This window comes from Drosophila takahashii, chromosome 3R (assembly GCF_030179915.1).
Source record: "Drosophila takahashii strain IR98-3 E-12201 chromosome 3R, DtakHiC1v2, whole genome shotgun sequence".
NCBI lineage: Eukaryota > Metazoa > Arthropoda > Insecta > Diptera > Drosophilidae > Drosophila > Drosophila takahashii.
In genome coordinates this window covers 15,443,445-15,465,739 of record NC_091681.1, presented here as the reverse complement: position 1 = coordinate 15,465,739, position 22,295 = coordinate 15,443,445, and the positions used below count along the sequence as shown (strand labels likewise).

Genomic DNA, 22,295 nt, shown 5'->3' with positions numbered 1-22,295 from the left:
CAATACTGTTTACTAATAAACTAAAAATATAGTAAGGATATAATAGTTAGAATATAGTCGATTAAACAAATGCTTATGGAAATTTTAATGGGCAATTGAAATTGTTTTTATTCTTAAAACTTAACTTTGTATTATTTTATTAAAAAGAAATACTAAATAAATCCCATTTCGTTATAGATTTCAATCCTTATACAATATCAACAGCTGAAATATGTGATATTCTACCAGTGTGCGCCTTTGTGAGCAGGCTTAATGGAATTTAATTTCTTGTTAGCCGCAGCTAACTGCAACTGCATCGCGATAAGACCTGCGTGCCTGACCCCATAAGCCGAGATCCCCGAGTGGAGCTGGAGCCTCCTAGCCATCGAGCCGACTCGTTTCCTGTGACACAGTTCTGGCAATTAGTCATGGGAATCACGTATACGCCCTGCGTGTCTGGCAGCCATTTTATGGCAAAAGGCCTCAACGTCAACGCTGGGCTTTTGTAATTTTAATTACTTCCCCTTGATGGCTGGCTGAGTTATTGGCCAGGAGTGGGTGGGTGAGTCGCCGAAGGACCTGCTCCTCCGAAGTGACGGCTCGCCAGATTGTTTTACAACATAATTAAGCAGCATTGTTGTTGGCGTCGGTGCGAATTATGAAGTGCAGTCAAGTGCATGTAGTGCGTTGTTTTAGTCCTCCATTTTTTTATTTCTTCGCTGTACTCGGCGATAGGGGCAGGCATAAAAAACGTCACTCACCAACGCCCCTGTCATTGTGCTAACTCCTTTGGCGAGGAGGTGAGAACCGAGCGGACCATGTTGCAACTTTATTTCCATGCCCCGGGCGTGCAGGAACAACAACTGGGAGAAGCAACAACAACCAACAGCGACAGCTGCAGCAAGTCAACAACAATTCGATACACACTTGCCACTTGCCATTCTGGCCAAAAGTCCCAGTCACTTGGCCACTTGGCGACTGCCTGGTGTTAAAGCGTGTTGCCATCCTCCGGTCCAGATTCCGATTCCATTCGACACTCACAGCACTGCTCAAAAAATATTTAGCTAATCGGAAAATATTTTGTAACAGTGATTAAATAATAATTCTAGTTAATCATGTGTTTTTAACAATTTTAAAAACTATTTTACAATTAATTAAGTTTTATTTGCAATTATCTATAAAGACAAAGTTAATCAACAATATTGAAATGTAAATATATGGGACTCTGTTTCGTAGTCTTAAAACGAAATTCGAACTAAGAAATTATATACATTTCTATCTTAAAAAAATTTTAAAGAAATATTGTTATTTATCTCATATTTTTATTTATTTTTATATACCTATTTTTTTAATTTATCTGCGGCAATAATTGGTAATTACTACAATTATTGGCTTAATGCCTAAATTATAATTTTAAAATATTAGTTTGAATTTTTATATAAATACTATTTTAATAAATATTAAATAATGAAAAACTCTGTTTTTCTGCAAGTGCCTGCAATTCGCATGCCTTTGGAGATGGGTCCGAGTTTGGGCCTGGATTCGGGTCTGTCTGGATTCTGTCCGTCTGCTAAAGCGTTCAGCATCGATTCGTTATGATTGCATGTTAAATGGCTCCCGCTGAGTTATTACGAGACAAAATCCTTATTTATCGCTTTCTGATTTATTTGTAAACGATTTTCATGCCCATCGCCCATGGACGTGGATGTGGAAGTGGACTTGAATGTGGATGTGGCCCGAGATGAGAATGAGAATGAGCATGAGGATGGGCACCAGGACTTGCAGTCGGACTTTGGCTGGCATCTTGATGGGCTGGCCAGGTTGTTTGCTCAGCAGAATCTCAGTTGGTTCTTGCCAATTTTTTACTGATTTCAACGCCTTGTTTTATGGCCAGCAAAGGGTTCGCCATGTTCGCCTCCACCGCCCCTCGCACTTTTATTACTTCTTGTGTGCGTTTCTTATCTCTTTGGAAATTGTTGCTGCTTACTTAATTTTGACATATTTATTTTTATTATGTGCTGCATACTGGCGGTGGGAGTGGGTTTCCCCTTTCCTTTTTTTTAGTCCTGAGCAACCCACACTCGCGATAAAGTGGGATTGTGGGGGTCAAGTTGGGGTCAGTTTGGATAATGGGTTTGCAAGCGAGGAAAGGGTTTTCTTTTTCTTTATTTCTGCCATTTAAACAACCGAAGTGGAAAATCTATTAAAAATTTTAAAATTAGTTGGAACAGGTGCAAATTTAATTGAATTGTTTAAGAGATGAAAAGAAACAAAAGGTAAATAATTGTTCAAAACTTATTATTTTTACTATTTATAGTATTAAAATTGGTATTAAAAAAAGTTCCTTATCCATTCAAAACCATTCCCGAACTCCCTGATAATTTCAGAACTGATCTTTTCTTTGGTACTCCATAAACCAGTGCCATTCAATTGGCCAATTTCTTGACACTTTCAATTCGCTGGACACCAAAACACAAGTCCAATTTCTCAGTTATGCCCGAAGAATGCAGGGGACTGAAAAATAACCAAAGACAGAGAAATGGTCGACGCCTTCTGTTAACAACCGAAACGAAAGAGCCAAACATGGCTTATTAAAACGCAAAACGGCTTTTTACGATGGCAATAAATTGGTGCCGGGTATGGAACTGATTCTGAACCTGAAGCGGTTTTTCAGGAGCGGAGTGGGGGTTTTTGCGATCCGAGATCGAGGATCGGGATTCGGGCTTCGGGGGTAGGGGAATGGGTATGGGTATGCAAAGCTAAAAAGGAGGTGCAAGCAGGCATCCAGAGAGGCCAGCGTTTATGGCTTAAATTAATAAAATAAGCTTTGTCAGACAATTTACAACGCGTCTTCAGCGAGCAGATTACGAGCACGCGGACACGATCCAACTGCCAGCAAGAAAGCAAAAAGCAGAAAGCAAGAAGCAAAAGCAGCATCATCAGCAGCGGACTGAGAAACTAACAACAACACGGCAGCGGACAGAGCAACAAAAATCAGCGGGGTTACTAACAAGAAGGTAAATTAAATTATGGAAGCCGAAGTATTAAATACTCTCGCAAAAAAATATTTGTTCTTAAATTATGAAATATACTAAAAACCATATTTATTATTATTACTGTTTGTGAAAAGTTAAGATCAGCGTAATAACGAAATGATAATACTTACAATAGATGAAGACATTCGGACGTAATAATACCAAAACCATGGGAGACATACAAGATTTTATAGTAGGTTTTTTAAAACCCCATTATATATTTAAAACAACCTTTTTTGAATACCACATTTCCTTTCTTTCAGGTATTATTATGACAATTCTTTTTTTATTTAATTTATTTTATTAATTTACTTTAATTAATTAAATTATTTTTTAAAACCTTTTGCAATGCGACCGCGTGTGTTAATAATACCTTCCTTAAGGGTATTAAAACCAAGTAGAGAAAAACCAGCGGCGACACTGAATGTTGCCTGACTGTCTGCCTGGACTTTGGTTATTTAGAGAGATCGGAGGACACAGAGAGCGGGGGAGCTCGGATGGAAATGGAAATGAAAATGGAGGGGGTGTCTGGAGAGTTGCGGTGTTTGTTCGTTAATTAGTGAACATATTTCGTATAATCGGTGTCATATTAGTTATAAATTGGATAAAAGCGCAAAACGACAACTTAATTAATTTTAAATTCCAATTTATAAACAAGAAATGCAAAAGTTGTTGCCTGTTGTTCGTTCGATGGTGTTGCCGTTGCTGTTGCTGATGATGATGGTGCGGCATTGATAACGATTATGGAAGTACCCAAAGCAGGATCCCAGTCGTGTTTGCTAATCATGTCCGAGGCATAGAACTAAGCCGATCCGATCCCGATCCCCAACCCGATCTTCCCGCGCTGGCCCATTGCTACTCTTGCATTTCTGCCACAGCTTCATTTAAATTCCCTCCTTCTGCGCTGTTGGCCTTCCCTTTTCGGCCAGTTTCCGAGAATTCGCGGACTCGCAGTCGTTGGGCCCACAATATTCGATTAGGTCGCCGGGCGGCGGAGGCCGTGTCCGCCGTTGATATATTGCCAACGATCATCAGCGATCATCATTTTGTTTTGAGCAGATTGCATTTCGTTCGCTGGGAACGGAGGAGCCTGAAGAACTGGCGAACTGGAGAGGAGGATGCCGCGAAATTACCTTATAACTTAATTCATTAATAAATTTATGAATTGATCGTTGTAAATTGCCGTCCGAATTTATGGGACTCAGTTCTCTGTCATTGAAATGGTTTATTTAACCAGGTCTTGGCTAAGTTGAGCTTGCACTCAAAATAAAATTAACCCTAAAGTCAAGGAAATCGCCCTACTTTTGTCTTCAAGACAAGCTAGCCCTAAATTTTAGGGTCACATTTTTCTATATTTTTGATTTTTTTTGACGTCATATTTCTAAATTTTAGGGTAATTTTACTAAATTTAAGGGCAACAATTTCTAAAAAGTAGGAAATTTTCCTAAAAATAGAAATTAAAAACAAAACAAAAAAACATGTTCAATCATGATTTTTTTTGTATATACGTTTATATTATATACTCCTCCCTATGTACATATGCAGGCGTTGTGTGTCTTGTATATTGTGAATGTTAAAGGTTATGTATTTATTATTATGTATTTGCACTTGGATTTCTTATCTAACCAAAGCCAAATGTGGTTGTAAATGTGGACTACGGGACTGCGGAAGATTGGAAATGTAGAAATTATGATTAGTTAATATTTTATGTTCATGAAAAAAACTTACAATTTTTACTTGTCCGTCGTGAGAATCGAACCCGGGTCTCCCGCGCGAGGAGCGAACGGCCTACATACTGGGCCATTGTAGCACATAAATTTGTTGTGGCAAACCGAGCATTGTATGTAAAGGGTGAAGCGGACAACACATTTGAATACTAATTGCATAATTTTGACCATTCGCGTTTTACTTATTTACATACGTATATACATATGTATATATTTATGCTAACGCAATTTATATTATGTGTAGTATATAGTAAATAGCTGAATATAAACCTAATTATTTTTAGTTTACTGCTTGCCATCAATAAAAAAAGGAATAAAATAAAAGTAAATAAATAAATAAAAAGAAAAATAAAATAACATTAAAAAAAAGAATTAAAAAAAAAGGTAAAAAAAATTTGCTCTGGCACTCGAACCCGCGTCGATTCGATTGCTAACCAAGTGCTTTAACCGTCTGCGCCACGGGTACAGCCGGCCGGCAGTTGACAAGTTCTGGCATTGAACATTTTGGTGTGCCAGAGCATGTGAAAACAAATATTTCTATTTTTTAGAAAAAATTTCTACTTTTTAGAAAATGTTTCTATTATTTAGGGTTGGTTTCATTTTAGGGTTAGGGCACTAATTTTTAGAAAAGGTGTTGCCAAAATATTTTATTATTTTCGTTTGCCTTTCTATTTTTCAGAAAATAATTTCTAAAGTTTAGGACATTTTTTCTAGATTTTAGGGTGATTTTAGTTCATGGTAACCATTTTCTACATTTAAGAAAAACTTCCTAGATTTCAGAAAAACTTTCTTGACTTAAGAAAAATTTCCTTAGATTTAGAAATAACTTTCTTGTATTTAGAAAAAAGAAATTTTTAGGGCGATTTTCTAAAATTTAGGGTTAAATTTATTTTGAGTGTGCACAGCACAGAAAGAAATATATCTTTAATATTAAACTCTCCTTTAATAACTTATAAAAGAGGAAAACAACTTTTTAGATTCGCATAAACTCATAAAAAAATGTAATATTTTTATTAAATAATATATATCATTAAAAAAGTATTTTTTACGGTGCTCGACATCTTCTTTTGACCCATTAGTCCCCACCATTTCAAATGCCCTCTGTAATTAATGTGATATTTTGATTTAGAGACGATTTGTCTAATTTATTTTGATAAATTTCAATTATTAAGCCATCATTATCATGCTCTAGGCCCTTGGCCTGTGGGCAGATCGGACAAAGAGTGCTCTCTGAATGAATCCGAACCTCTTTATTTACCTCGTCCATGAATGAATACGAGTTTCACTTCCTCCTTGGGGCCTATGACTGAATCAACATTTATAGGGGACAAGAACACAAAAAATAACACTGTGTAAAGACACTTGCCAATCGCTGAGCGCTTTTAAAATATTTTCCAAACCGTTGGGGATATCAATCAATATTTGTGCTTTTTTTCTTTTGTCAAGAGAGAGAAAGATGATAAAAATGGAAACAATAATACTGAGGTTAGGGGAATGAGCAACAGTGTCACCTTTGACAAGGGTTTCGGATGAATGAAATGAGCTTTGTCGTTTCAGACCGATCATTGATTAATGCGATGATTTTCGGGGATTATTATTCCAAAAATATGTAAGCCCGTAATACGTACATTTATGTTCTTTCGGAATTTCGGAAGGTATTGGAAAGTTATATAAATGTAATTTACATTTTTAAGAATTAAATAATTATTTTGGTAAGGATTGGTAATTATTTTTTTTTTATATTTACTTACTTTTTGAAATGAAAGGTCCTAAAATAAAATAGCCAAAATATATTTAAATAAAAAATGATGATTTTGAAAATACATTCATATCCAAACATATTCGAAGATTTCATTGAAAGTTTCCGCTTCTCAGATTTACCCCGATGCCGCCATCACGGAGTTTTTTTTTGATAAAGTGAGGACTCGAAGCGCTGACAGCTCGGGATTCTCAGCATCCAGCTTGCCGCATTAATTTTGCTAATCCTGCCCGAGACGATGATGATGGGGCTGACGATGATGATGGGAGGACAGCAGACAGGAGGACAGAAGACGGGAGATAAAGACCGGGACAGGTCAGCAGCAACAGCCACAGAATCAGTGGCCATGCCGACTGATTTTATATGGTTATAATTCTTGCTTTTGACAGCAACAAGCCTCGTTTGTCGTTCTGCAGAGTGTTGGATCTGACCATTCCCATTCCCCATTCCCCATTGCCGAGGCCAATCCGCATCCCATTCCCAAGGAATGTCAAATTAACACACAATGCGCCGGCTAATACATTAAACAATATGGGGGAAAAGGAGATATTGCTAAGCCGTCGAAGATGCCTCCACTTTCCCAGAAGTTATAGACACACACTGAAATTTCGTTGCGGTCGAGTCGTAAATTATATCAATCTTGTAAGTAGCTGCCAGCATTTAGGAACAATTCTGTTAATCACTTAATTTATGCAAGTGCTACAAATCGCAACCTTGTTGCACCAGCGAGGGGCTTATCCATTTCGGGAAACTAACCGATCCTAACCGAAGCGAACCAAACGAACAGAACCGAACGGTGGGTTAATAAACGATCATTTAATAAGCGTTTTAATGCCAAATTTACGATCGTTTTATTTGCATAAATTACCAAAGTTGCCAACTGTATGCACATTAATTTCCCAACCAAATTGCCAATAAAATGTTATTTATGTTGCTAAGCGAAAAATACAACAGGCGGACCCACAAAATTCCTTCAACGCGCCCGAAAGATCGGCGCAAAGGGAGTATAACGACGATGACTATATAGAGGCATATCCGCGTATATGGACAATCAGCCGGAGTCAAAGGTAGTAAAGTTTATGAGCTTTCGGTTGGCATTTTGTTGGCTTACCTTATTTCCCCGTCGCCCCATATGAATTTCGCCCTAATAGAGTCATAAAATTCGCCATTCGACGGCCGCAAATTGATGTGATTCTGTTAGCTAACTAACGACCTGAACCCAATCAAACCCACTCACGAACTGTATTGCCGCGATATACCCAATCTTTCGGAAAAACAATCGTGATGGGTTAAAATTCTAAAATAGTTCTATATAAACGTATGGCATTTGCTTAAGTTTCATAGTACGGCAAGAGTCAGTTTTGCAATATGTTGGTGACCTTAAATCGAGTCTGGATCCCAAGGATCTTTGTCATAACCGTGAGCTTGGTTTTAAACATATTTTTGTTGCACTTCTTAAAATTTTGGTACTTTATAGATCCTTTTCCTGCAATTAATGCCAACTTCTGATGCTGCTGGACTATTCGATTCTATAACTTCGGCTACCTCGTCGTCGGGTGTTTCATGTTTGAATACTTCCCTTTTATCAGGATTATCAAAGGCCTTTTCGAGTCTAACCCCCGGAGACCTTAGTTCGTTGGAATCTAAATACCCGACTCTACTAGCAGCTCTTCAACTTTTCTTACCCATTTTTACAACCATAAGTGGCTAAAATCTGTACATTGAAGTAAAATGTTTCCTCAAGAGAAATAAATAAATTTGAGCATTATAAAACGATTATTCAGTGCAAATCACTGGTGGTTCGTCCACACCCAAAAAATTATTTTTTCTTAAATATAGAAAAATAAAAATTTTCTGTGCTTAAAAAAAGTATTCTATAAAGAGGAAAAATTTTCTAATCTTCAGAAAAATTTTCTAATCTTCAAAAAAATTCTGAATTGAACGAGTTTTTTTAGGAAACATTTTCTGAAATACAGAAAAATCAATTTTTTTCTAAATTATAAGGTTTATTTTTCTAATCTTCCTTTCTTTTTTTGAGGGTTAAAATCGCCATTGATTTTAGAAAAAAAAGACTGAACTTTTCTAAAACTAAAAAAAAATTGCCATCAAAATTATAAATATTTCTACATAATAGAAATATTGTTTTTCTAATAACAGAAAATTTTTTTGAAAATTTTCCTAACATTTAGAAAAAAATGTGTGATATTAAGAAATATTTTTCTAGAAAATAAAAAATTTAACCGTATTTGATCGATTTCCCTTCTTATACACTTTTTAGAAAAGTTTTTTTAGCCTAAGAAAAAATCGCTATTAATCGAAGAAAATTTCCGGGATTGGTAGCCTAGGGGTGTAACGCGTGCGTGCGTGCATATGTTATTCAAGCTTGCGGCTGCAAGAGTGAGTTCAAACCCACGTCGAGACGAAAAACTCGTGGTGTCTTTTTGTTTTTTTTAACACTAATAGTTACATATTAATAAAAAAAATGTATTGCATTTTTTTAGCTCATGAATAGTTATATTTTGATAAAAATGATGTTTAAGTTTTTCAAATTTGAAACATTCAATTACTGTTACTATTGAACCATAATAAATATATAAATATTAATATTAATCAATAAATATTTAAAAGTAAAATTAAATGATCAACTAAAAGGAATAACCAGAAGAAAGCCAGATCAATTTGAGTAAAAATAGGAGAACAAAATGTGAATAGACTTTGTACAGCGCCTCACGTGATGCTTCCGTGGCGTAGCTAGTAGAGTGCTTGACTGCAAACTGTGAGGCGCGAGCGGTTAGCGGTTCGAATCCCGCGTGCGGCGACCAAGATGTTTTTCTCAAAATAGTAAGTTATTGGGTTTTAATTTGTAACACTCATTTCAGTTATTATTACAGTTCCAATTTGAAACCGCCCAAGTGCTCAATTAAAGGAAATTCATATAAGGTGTCAAACAAGAACGAAAAAAAAGAGCAACACAAAAGGCCGTGGCGTCACAGAAACAACCGGGTATAATTCCGAAGCCCGAAAATAGATTTTTGTATTTTCTAAATTTGAGAATTTTTTTTTGTTATTTAAAAAATATTTGTCCATATTTAAAAAAAAACGTATTTCTATTTTTTAGAAAACCTTTATTTCTAAATTCTAAGAAATAATAATTTTACTTTCTAACAAAATATTTCTAAATTGCAGTATATTTTTTTTGATTTTTAGAAAAAACGTCTTTGATTTTAAAAACCTACTTTCTTTAATTTAGACAAAATCGCCAGTAAAGCAAATTCATAGGCGATTTTCTAAAACCAAGGGCGATTTCAGTCGATTTTTTTTTGGGTGCATGGAATTCGGGTATCCAGGTGACCATCATTTCGGTCATGTCAAATACGTCCAACGCCTTGCAGAAATCGTCGAATAGTATCTGATTTGAGTCCGACTGGTCCATTTCCTTCATCATTGTCTCGACTATACGCATTATTTGCACATGATCCAGTAGATTTGAGAACAGTTTGTGCACGACTATAACCAAATCATACTTGGTGATACGACCATCTTTGTTATGATCGTACATATTGAATAGTACTGTAAGTAAATAAAAACATTTGATATAGGCGTTAAAAATTTTAATTTAAAATACATGGTAAAAGTAATAATTTATTTATTAGAAAATCGTATAACTTTAAAAATAAAATTTTATATTTAAAATCTTACTCTGTAACTTCTTATCCTTGATTTCGTTTTTCAGCCCTTTGGATGTTTTTAGCGAGTGGGCCTGAAAGGTGCTCAGGAAGAGGGCGAAATCCAAAAAGCTGATTGTGACTTTATCCCCGAACATGGAGTTCAAGATGGTGGGCAATAGAGGGTTTAATTGCAAGAGTCCCGAATAAAAATTGTATTTGTGCAGTTGACTCGGGGGATCTTTGCCTCCTCCCGAAAACTGATTGAAGCGGATGTATAGATATTTTATCTGACTGCGACTTACTGAATATAAAATATTAGAAATAAAGATTTTTAGATTTATTAGGATCATCACTTACGTGCTGTTTTCTTCTTTAGCGTGTGCATAACGTCTGGTGGCACTGAGGGATGTGCAGTGGCCTTTCTCAAACACAAACATCCCATTCCGTATTGCCTGCCAATTAAAACAGTTTTCCTTATAATCTCAGCACTTGAAAATTTCCTCTGACAGCATTTACTAAGAAAGGCCTGGATGAGGCACTTGCTACTTAATTTTCCATTTCCCATTTTCCTCGTTTTTGATAAACACCGTTCAAGATCAGTTAAGATAAGGGTCTACCCTTATTATTTTATGCGTTCGTTGTCTTTTACGATCGCGTACACCCATAAAAAAGCAGATCTTCAAAGACAAGAAGCTGCGACAAGTGACATTTTGTGCGCAAGAAGTCGAGCACTCATAAAGCATATTACTTCATTAGAAACCGAAATTAAACTGAACGCATAGTGTAATTTTGATTCTAACTCTGTTTGTGCTGTGGCCGCCTTTAATGAGGCCTGTTTTTAGTTCTTTTTTTATACCATGAAGGTTAAACCAACTCTAAACGAAAAGGGCTTCAAACAGTATAAGAAATGAGTGTCTTTACCTTTCACAATTTAGTAAATTATTGTTGTTGAATAATAAGAACAAAGGGTTACATTTATATTTCCTTTATTCTTTAAATTAGAAATCATAATTAGGGTGTTCAATTGCGTTGCAAACTTTGTAAAGTGTAAAAGTGTAAATCAATTCCAACAACAATTTCTATACAAAAAAGTTTTCAAAAGTAGGCCTTTAAAACTATTTTGTATAGAAATTGTTGTTGGAATTGATTTACACTTTTACACTTTACAAAGTTTGCAACGCAATTGAACACCCTAAATGATAAATATAGTTATCTAAATAACTTTGGCTAATTTAATAAATAATTATTTTAAATATGATTTAATTTAAAGGGTGAAAATATGATGACTTTATTGTAGGGAATTGACTATTCTAACTTAGAATTTCTAAGTGATCCAACCAGTATCATTTTATGATGATGATGGGCAGACGGTTAAATCGTAACCTTTTTTGGCGGCCCTAGAACTTTGAGCGCTGTGTGGTCCGCGTGCCGAGGGTCACGTCTCAGATGGTCGCATATCTGGCGACCAATTTGCGGCGAATATGTGTGCCACATGACAAGCAATTAAGCTCGGACTGCGACAAAGTACGTGTTCAAGCTGGGGGTTTAGTGAACCCGGTCGCGAAAGCGATAAATTTATGACAAATTTTCAAAAGAAATGGTCTGCTCAGAGACTGTGTGTGGTTCGGATATCGCCGCAGTGGTGGTGGTGTTCCTGGGGGCTTTTGTGCTGGTTGCTCTCCAGCGAACATTTCGACGTGGCAGCACTTAACACCACGCATCATTTTAATTATTTATTTGGCCATAAAACAGTCGAAGTCGAGGGAGGGGCCGGTTCGGGGGCGAACTGGCCAACTTTCGGCACAGTTTTCGTTAGCTGGCGGTTCGAAATCGTTAAATTTAACAAATTGCCAGCGATTTTTATCGCGCTCCAAGCCCACAACCGACCAGCAAAAGCAGCCCAACCCGACCAGACTCTTTCCTGTCCTGTTCGGCCCTGCCCATAGATTGTTTTCCTTATGCTCACTCGTGCTTTTCTGAACTGGCAAATTTATTTATGACCAACGGCCGAGAGATACAGTATTTTTAGTTTCAGTTTTCGGTTTCGGCCATAACGCATAATTGGCCAAAGAGTTATGAGTGGGGGAGATGACTCAGGTACTCGAGACTTTTCCCTAATTAAGTTGAATGAAATTCGTCCAAGGGTACAGCATCCCCGGGTCAACTTTATGAAGTCGTAAAATCTTTGATCCTCTTCTTATCACTTCCCGAATCGCATAAAACCCATTTCTATCTTGTTCCCGACAAACGGTACCAAACATCCCGGGCGATAAGATTTTTAAAATTTTTTACTAGCCGAATGTCACTGCTGGCAGGCTCAAGTTCGTTGCCTAAGTCTTTCGTTTCGGTCGAGTTCGTTGCCTAAGTCTTTCGCTTCGCTCGAATTACATTCGACGTACTTACTCATTTAACTAATCTTAAGCAAACTAATTAGTGAGCCAAAATGGAATTAAATCGCATAAAACAACTTAATTATTATTGCACAAATATATATTTGGAGCTCGAAAAGAGCCGGCTAATTGGCCGGCTACAACAATTCGCAGCGGAGGCCAGTCGAGCAGCAACAAGAACAACGGCCACTGCAAACATGTTAACTGAATATAACCTGTAATTATAATAATTATCTGTAAATTATATGGCGCACTTACAATTGCACACGGATTCATGCGCTTGTTATAAAAATCTGAAGCGGAGTTTTGAGTTAGCTTTGGCTTTTAATCTTGCTCGAATTTCAATCGTGTGGCAGCTGCTAGCGGTTGCAATAGTTTACGGCTGTGAGCTACTGCTCATGCACTGCAAGAAAATTGGAAAAACTTCAACTTTATGCCGGCAGACATCAGAAACGTGATCATAGCCTCCATTTAGACGAAAATTAAATCAAATTTCATTGGCATGTGTGAAACTGTCGCGTACTCGCATAATTTGTGGCTGTTTTGTGTGCGTTTTTTATATTTTTTGTGCTCCATCCGGTTAAGTATTTCTTGTTGTTGCTGGCGGCAACCGCTCGATTCTTCGTAATTGAAACGAGTTTGCCACAAGTGAACATGTTGGTTTTGTTTTTTTGTTTTTTTTTTGGGTAATTCAGCATACAACACTGTCAGATGTTTCGCAGTTGAGTGTCGGTTATAAAGTAATTAGCCTCAATTTAATGTTTATACTTTGTTGATTATGATTATGTTAATTATACGACTTTATGTGATGGTGAAAACAGGGAAGCATTCCCATTCCCATTCCGGTTGCCCTGTCATCATCGTCATTATGATCACAACGATTGTCGCGGCTGACATTGATGAACTCGAAAGTGTGACAAGCCGGCGGATTGCTTAATGTCTGGGTAATATGGAAACTTTTCTGCCCCGAAGAGCATAAAGCTCCGGGTGGGTGCTTCCTTCGTTCGGTTCGGCCTAATGGCGTTCTATTAAAAACCACTTTTATTAATTAAGCAAAACAACTTAATTCCCATGTAAAGCGCTGCATCAGCATCACATCATGGGCAGCTGCTCGGGCTAATTGCGCCGAGGCATCTGCATCTGGGATCCCGATGCCTATAGCGAACCCAAACCCGATCCCATTCCAGATCCCCACGGACACCTGAACACCGAACACCGAACACTTTGAAACGAAAACACGATAAATGGGTTTAATAATGGCGGCAATTAAATGGATACACCGCGTTCTCTACACATATTGGTGATGCGATGGAGCCCGATCTCGGGCAGCATCTCAATTACCGCTGCTCTGCATGGCGCTTCACGGTTGAGAAATTCGACGCCACTTTCAAAAACGCATCAGTCAAATGCTCATCTGCTTCTCATCCGCACGGCTGCATTCTGCGGCTCTTTTAGCCGAGGCGTTGATTCTCCTCTTTTTGGTTTCCAGGCCGGCCAACTCATCAGCAATTTATTAAAACTCATCAATACTCATCAAAGGCAAAAACAAAGCAAACAAGATTGACTTCAAACTGCGATTCGATTCTTCAAAAAGAAAAAACCCAAAAAAAAAACAAAACAGAATGCCTGCGGTTAATTTGGCGCAGCTACAGAAATTGTAATAGATTTGTTTACCTTTTGATTATTAAGGGTTTTCGGGTAGGAGGAGTCGGTTAGGGTATCAGTTTGTAAACTATATCTCTTGAAATTTTTTGTAGGTATATATTTTAAACATATTTTTTTAAACCTATATTATTTTAAGAAATAACCAATTGAAAATAATACTTGTTTGACATCTAACAATTTAATTTAATATTTTGTTACATTTTTAAAGATTTCAGTGAAATTTAATAGCTTTCTAAAAATATTTTTTAAAGAGACAAATATTTGTAATTTTTGATTTTCCTTATAGCTCACTGATTATTCGCATATATTTACCTTCTGGTCAGCTGCCTTCATCTCTTTTCATCTCAGCTCAGCTGGCAGCTTTTTCACCTTCTGCGCCGTGATTTGTCTGCATTTTCAGCTCATTTATTTGTAGACTCTGGTATTTGTGCCTGTCCGTTTGCCCCCTTGCCCTTGCCGCCGATCCATTGTCAGGTTGGAAATGTGTATAAACAAAGTGTTTTGCATATGTCAGAGGCACTCGGGGCGCTCGTAGCCATCAATCCCGAGGGCATCAATTTGGGAAATGCATCAAAGTTGGCAGCTTGAACAGCTTGATTAGTTGTACAACCGCAGTATCAGCATCCCGGCATCCCAAGTGCATGTCGGCTCATTAGGCTTCTCCACTGATGAGCAACTGGAAATCTAGAGGCGATGGAAGCGGCGGGAGGGAGCTGTGAAATCGGTTATCGAATACGCGTCTCATGTCTGGTGTCTACATCAAAATTAGGTTTTAATAATTGGCTCACATTTATTTGCTGCCTTAATTTGATTGTGCCGTCAAATGTTTCTATGCAGTCGAGTCGTCAATTAATCATTGCTCATTGATCGTTCTTGTGGTTGTTGGGGGCGTGTTAGCCTTAATGAACCTGGCTAATGCGAAGAGCGATGATGAAAGATGAGCTGGCTTGTCGGAGAATCTGGCGAAAGGAGGATTCTAAAGCTGATTGAATAAAAAACCTTTTAAAAAGAAATCCACAAGTAAAAATATAAACCGTTTCAAGTGATACCTACAGAATATTTACTTATAAAATGTGTTACATTTATTTATAAAATATTACAATTATAAGCAATTAGGAATTATTTAAACTGTTAAAAAAATTGTAACCAAATGGTTAGTAAAATTATTTCATTGTAAAAGAATGATAAAAAACAAAAATAATTATTATTATCGATCACAGAATTTTTCAGATAATTAATTAAAATCGCTTGCAAACCAAGTGAATAAATAACTTATATATAAGCTCCGGAATTTTTTAGTTAGTCCCAAATTACTTGGTGTCAAATCGCGAGCCCTTCGAATTCGATTAAAATGCGTTTGCCCAGCACGCGCAACGGCAAAAAAAAAAAAAAACTGCGAGGAGGGACAGAGTATAAAACTTCATTAACAAGTTGGCCAAGACTTTGGCAGACCTTTTGTCGCCAGCCAGAGGTACGAAATTGAAATTGAAAATGTGCCCCGGTCCCGGTTTCTCGAACTCCAGCCGGGTCGCAATCTGTGTCGCCGGATCAGCGGCAAAAGTGTTTGGATATTTGTTTAATGAAAAGCGAAACGAGAGAAGAAACCCCCGAAGAGACCCTCGGGATCCTTGAGCTCTTCCTATCGGGCGGCAAATATCAAGTCATTGGCTTTAGTCACACTTAACCCATGGCCAGCCAACAAGCTGAGGTCCCTTATCCGCCATTTGCTGGGCAATTAATTAAGTTGAGCATTTTTAAATGTGTGTGCTGGCTGACTTTTTGGCCTGTTACCATTTTAATGCCCGACAACAGAACGGCGAAGAGCAGCACAGAAATCAGAGGAGTCCGAAGAGTCCGAACAAGTTCTTTAACATGTCTAATTAGTTGTTGTGTTGGTCAGCCGTGTTCTTGCTGCTTTTGTTGTTCTGCTGCTGCTGCGTGCGATAAAAAAAATGCATGGCACTCATTTAGTGTTTTCTTAAGCTGGGACATAAATTTGCAAGCAGTTAAAAGGCTTTTGCCTGAGTTCAGAATTGTTGAAATCGGCGGTTGGAGATAAACTCATTTGCAAAATGCTGCACCAGACATGCGGACTTCGTGTCGAAGTGAGAACTGAATCTGCAGATTTAGCCCTAATTTTGTCCTTGAGCCGAAAACAAAGTATACATAACAAAGTCAAGTATTATTGCCTCGGTGGGGGTAGTAATTAATTTCTTTAATATATTTGTTAGGTTTAATAATTTAGCTATCACAACGAATAGTAACTATAAAACAAGGAATCAAATTATATGTTTTATGCTACCTCCTTATATATGTTTATAAAGGTTAAATTGTTCTTCATGTTTTTTTGCTTTTTTTTATTTGACTAACGTTTTTAATTATTATTGTTTTTTTTTAATAATAAAACTTTTATAAGAATATTATTTTAGTAAAACTATATTATCTGTGGAATCACTAAAATATTTCTTTTCGTAGGTTTTCATAGTTGTTGATAGTGACAGCTTAACACCTAATTCTATTCTTAATAAATACATTTTTAATAATTCTGCTACCCCAAGCACTTTAATAAAATTATGCAAAATTAAGCTAATTTAGAGCAAATATTTATTTTCATACCATTGGGCAGCTGCTGTCTCTTCGTAAGCAAATAAATCCATTTGACTAGCTCTCGGCTAGAAGTTTGAGTCCTTCTGCGTCAGTGTTGGTACTAATTCGAATTTAATTGTTGGCCAGTCCCGGGTCTCCGGTTCCAAAGTCATTGGCGGGCATTAACACATGCTGGCCGGGGCGCCCAGGTCCCGGAGCAATGTGTTTGGGTTAAAAATTGTGTGCCAGCAGTGGCCACGACTTGGCTGCTACCCCGCAATCCCTCCTTCTCCTTGCTGACCAACTGACTCCTTTCTGGAGCTTCGTGCCCCGTCTTTGGGCTCTATGTCATTTTAATGGCCGGCGCTGCTGTTGCTGTTTGGCTCTTTCTGCTGCTGCTGCAAATGACCAATGGCGTTTTCAACTGGTTGCTGCTGCAGCTGTACACACAATCCCCCTCCCAAGAAAGCGCCCTCTCTCCTTCACCGGCGATCGCCACCCCACACCAAACGGAACTGCGTGCGAAATTGCAGCAGCGATGCGAATCGCCGGCACTGAGAGAAATTTCTAACTTATTAGAATATACATTTAAAAGCTTAAATATTTAATATTAATACTTCTGCTTAAAAGAGTTGAAAATTATTTATTAAATTTTAAAACATTTTTAGAAATCATTGTGGAGGGAAATAAAAATTGTTAAGATTTAAAAACTGTACTAAAAATACTTACGGAATTAAATCGTTAAGTTGTCATTTAAGTTCTATTTTTGGCTTTAAGAAGTACTTTGAAAAGGACCTAATTACTGGCTATTTAAATACAAGTTTTTTATAAATTTTTCTTTTATTTTTCTCCGTGTGGCAGGCAGCCTTAGTTGTGGCAGCCGAGACGTCTCAGCTCTTGCCTCCCGGTAGCAGGCAACGCTGACAGGCCGCCGGCTGACGTGCCAACCACTGTCCACTGACCATCAACCATTGGCCACTTGCTCGATTCCGATCCCGCATCCCTCACTCCTCGCCAGTTCTGGGCCTCCATTTCGGCCGGGTTTCTCGGCCAGACTTCTCGCGAGACTGCGAGAACAACATGGCAGGCAGCTCGTTTTCGGGGTAATTAATCATGCCGCATAAATTAATGTACACTCAAAATAAATTTAACCCTAAATTTTAGAAAATCGCCATTAAAATTTCTTTTTTCTTAATACAAGAAAGTTATTTCTAAATCTAAGGAAATTTTTCTTAAGTCAAGAAAGTTTTCCTTAAATCCAGGAAGTTTTTCTTAAATGTAGAAAATGGTTTCCATGAACTAAAATCACCCTAAAATCTAGAAAAAATGCCCTTAAAATTAGAAATTATTTTCTGAAAAATAGAAAGGCAAACGAAAATAATAAAATATATTGGCAACACCTTTTCTAAAAATGAGTGTCCTAACCCTAAAATTAAGCTAACCCTAAATAATAGAAACATTTCCTAAAAAGTAGAAAGTTTTTCTAAAAAATAGAAATAGTTGTTTTCACATGCTCTGGCACACCAAAATGTTCAATGCCAGAACTTGTCAGCTGCCGGCCAGCTGTACTCGTGGCGCAGACCGTTAAAGCACTTGGTTAGCAATCGAATCGACGCGGGTTCGAGTCCCAGAGCAAAATTTTTTAACTTTTTTTTTTAATGTTATTTTATTTTTTTTAATTTATTTTATTTTATTTTTATTTATTTTTTTACTTTTTTTTATTCCTTTTTTTATTGATGGCAAGCGGTAAACCGAAATTAATTTGGTTTATATTTAGCTATTTACTATATGGGCACTTCCAAAATGTCGCTCGGGACATTTGCACACCTTTAAAGTTGAAAATAAATTGTAAAACAATGGATTTTAATTTTAATTATGGGCTTTTCTTTTCACTCTTCCCAAGCTCTATTTTTGGTAAAAATCTTATTTTTGTACCACTTTTAGTTTTTAAGATATCGGTAAAAAACTGCCGTATTCGCTCGGGACAAAAATAGAAGTGGATTTCGAGGAAGTTCATACAACACCAGAAATTAGCAAATTCTGATGGAATATTTGAATGCGATTTTTTTTAGAATGTTGTTCAAACATGTCGCTGTGAAATACTTTTGGTTTTACTCAAAAATTCTTTGCCATTTTTTTTTTATGCAGTTTCAACCACATTCGCTCGGGACATGTCGCTCGGGACATTTTTTCCGACTGTTTTGTGAAGCGGATTTCTTTACCTCTATCTCTCAATTGCTGGATGTTTTGCTTTTAACTTAATAGTTTAGCATGTGAATGAAGCATTCAGTACAGAAAAATGTTACATATTAGCATTCCTATAGGATAAATTAACAACAGAAGACAGGTCCAAAAAATAACAAAAAAATAGCCAAAAACTGATTTTTGCGTATATTGGTGGAGTTTGTCATAAAAATAATCAAACTATACTCCAAATTTGTAGTTAAGCTCAGTATCCAACTAATTAGAAAGTAATATCGGGGCAAAATCATGTGGAAATATGTTTTATTCAAGTTTCAAGGTTTTTGGCTTGGTGGACTTTTTTTTGGAAGTGCCCATATACTACACAAAATATAAATTGCGATAGCATAAATATATACATAAGTATATATGTATGTAAATAAGTAAAACGCGAATGGTCAAAATTATGCAATTAGTTTTCAAATGTATTCTCCGCTTGACCCTTTACATACAATGCTCGGTTTGCCACAGCAAGTTTAAGTGCTACAATGGCCCAGTATGTAGGCCATTCGCTCCTCGCGCGGGAGACCCGGGTTCGATTCTCACGACGGACAAGTAAAAAATTGTACGTTTTTTTCATGAACATAAAATATTAACTAATCATAATTTCTACATTCCCAATCTTCCGCAGTCCCGTAGTCCACATTTACAACCACATTTGGCTTTGGTTAGATAAGAAATCCAAGCGCAAATACATAATAATAAATACATAACCTTTAACATTCACAATATACAAGACACACAACGCCTGCATATGTATATAGGGAGGAGTACATAATATAAACGTATATACAAAAAAAAAATCATGATTGAACATGTTTTTATACCCTTGCAGAGGGTATTATAATTTTGGTCAGAAGTTTGTAACGCAGTGAAGGAGACGTTTCCGACCCCATAAAGTATATATATTCTTGATCAGGATCAATAGGGGAGTCGATATAGCCATGTCCGTCTGTCCGTCTGTCCGTCTGTCCGTCTGTCCGTCTGTCCGTCTGACCGTCTGTCCGTCTGTCCGTCTGTTTCAATACCGTTTGCGAGCTCAGTTTAAAAGCTAGCGCCTTGAAACTTTCACAGTCGTCCTAAAACATGTGTACGCAGATCAAGTTTGAAAGCCGACCCGATCGGACGTCTATATCCTATAGCTCCCATAGGAACAATCGGATATAGCTTTCACAAAATGAAGATATTTCGCTCAGTGTAAAAGCTTTTGACATGAATCTTATTCTTTTACGCATACCTTGATCAGGGTAAAAGCGCGTGCCGATCGGACGTCTATATCTTATAGCTCCCATAGGAACAATAGGGTGAAATCGGTCAAAATTTGACGTTTTTCAGGATATTTCGCGCAAAATATAAGCTATTCCCATGAAACTTTCCAAATCGTATTTTTTTGTGCGTACCTTGATCAGGGTAAAAGCGCGTGCCGATCGGACGTCTATATCATATAGCTCCCATAGGAACAATAGGGTGAAAAATATAAAATTTGTATTTTTTTCAATTATAGAATATTTTGCTGTTTATTAATTCAATTTGCTATTTTAGTCAAGTTTTCATTAGTGAAATCTGCAAGGGTATTAAAACTTCGGCTTGCCGAAGTTAGCTTCCGTCCTCGTTTTGTTTTGTTTTTAATTTCTATTTTTTAGGAAAATTTCCTACTTTTTAGAAATTTTTGCCCTTAAATTTAGTAAAATTACCCTAAAATTTAGAAATATGACGTCAAAAAAAATCAAAAATATAGAAAAATTTGACCCTAAAATTTAGGGCGAGCTTGTCTTGAAGACAAAAGTAGGGCGATTTCCTTGACTTTAGGGTTAATTTTATTTTGAGTGTAACCAGAAGTTAATTAACTTAAGTTTATTTGCACGGCTTTTGCTTAGGGGCACACTCATCATTTGCACAGCCAAGCTATTTCGCATTTTAGTGGGGTTAATAATTAGGACTTGGAAGCGATTAGAAACCATTTCCATAACTTAAAACAATTGCATTTTCTTCGGGTCATTATTAAAGATTGATTACATGAAGTACACTGAATTGCATTTAATTATAGGGTTTATATTGCAACATGTTTAGGTAAGTCATGTAAACTAACATAAATATGTGAATAATTTATTTCAACTAGGTCTTGTTCTAAACTTTGTAGTATTAATGGAATACATTTTAAAATTCGTATCTTTCTAATATCATAATATCACATTCATAATAAAGATATTATAATAATCTTAATTTAAATTTAAGCTAAAGTAACCACTTCTTTAAGGAGCTGTTATATTTAATTAAAAAGTGATATTTATATATCGCGATTTTGATGTTTATTTATGCCTTTAGAAAACTATAACTCCATAGCGAACCTACTAAATCGATGCAGGTGTCTTGTGACCCCTTCTAATCCCCACTTCTTTGGCAATTTGCCAGATTTCCCCTAATGAGCGGCTGCACACAGAAATGTGTTAATTAACTGGCTCAATGTGGCAGCTGTTGTTGTTTTGATTCGGGCTCAGCGAACGGCATTCACAGTGCCACTTCGATACAGTGGCCGGGGGACAGGTGTCAGCGATCCTAGGCTCTTGCACCCCGCTCCTTGTGTAATTCCCCTTAAGTCCCCCTCCCGTAGCGATGAGAATTGCATTGCGACCCCATAATTTAGCCAATTGTCAGCGTCGAAACTTGGCTAACTTCGGTTGCTGGGCCGCACCCATTAATTATTTTAAAGTAGTTGGCCGACGCGAAGTGGTTGTTGCAGTTGTTGGAGGCAGCAGATTTATCGGCTGTGCCACAAAAACTTTTAGCATACCTACAACAAACAGCGGATCGTATCCCCCGACTTCTGAAGGGGGTCTTCAAAAAGGTTTTAATAGCAAATGTCGGCAATTTGTCGGCGGCGACAAAGCGAAATGGCTTTTAAATTGAGCTTCACTTATGTTCGGGGGCGTGTCGTGCGCCCACATGCACTTATTGATTTTGTTACAGGGGGCTGGCTTAGATTGGGTCAAAGGTTAATTAGTTAATTGGCTGGTCAGGTGAACTTCAGAAGGTACTTGGCTGTGGAAAAGCAGGAAAGTTGGTGGGCGGAGCAAGTTGTGGTGGGAGGAAAATCTTGAAAAATGCTTTCAAAATTGATATCTAGGAAATATTAGTACAAAATGTAATAAGTGGATTTTTTTCCAGATTCTCTGGGGCGTTTTTATTGAAGTTAATTAATATGATTTATCAATAAAAATCTTTAAACTTAGTTTTTTAATTTTTCT

The 22,295-nt window shown here is 37.0% G+C and overlaps 1 protein-coding gene and 1 long non-coding RNA gene across 2 annotated transcripts; one reads left to right on the top strand and one right to left on the bottom strand.

Moving 5' to 3' along the window:
- The first annotated feature begins 7,718 nt into the window (after window positions 1-7,718).
- On the top strand, window positions 7,719-8,277 carry LOC138913459 (uncharacterized). The gene is made up of 2 exons (XR_011419221.1): window positions 7,719-7,919; window positions 7,978-8,277. It is a non-coding gene; the product is annotated as an uncharacterized lncRNA (long non-coding RNA).
- Window positions 8,278-9,726: 1,449 nt separating this feature from the next.
- Window positions 9,727-10,674, bottom strand: LOC108060180 (calcineurin subunit B). Its single transcript, XM_017145758.3, has 3 exons — window positions 10,526-10,674; window positions 10,200-10,469; window positions 9,727-10,070 (listed from the first exon to the last, which is right to left on the bottom strand). Exons 1-3 carry the CDS (start codon window positions 10,608-10,610, stop codon window positions 9,742-9,744), a joined length of 684 nt encoding a protein of 227 aa, XP_017001247.3. The 5' UTR covers window positions 10,611-10,674; the 3' UTR covers window positions 9,727-9,741.
- Window positions 10,675-22,295: the final 11,621 nt, after the last annotated feature.

Coding starts and splice junctions, on each gene's coding strand:
- LOC108060180 (XM_017145758.3), bottom strand. CDS start 10,610: ATGGGATGTTTGTGTTTGAGAAAGGCCACTGCACATCCCTCAGTGCCA. Junction 10,470..10,525: donor GCTAAAGAAGAAAACAGCAC/GTAAGTGATGAT, acceptor TTTTATATTCAG/TAAGTCGCAGTCAGATAAAA. Junction 10,071..10,199: donor CAAGGATAAGAAGTTACAGA/GTAAGATTTTAA, acceptor ATTTACTTACAG/TACTATTCAATATGTACGAT.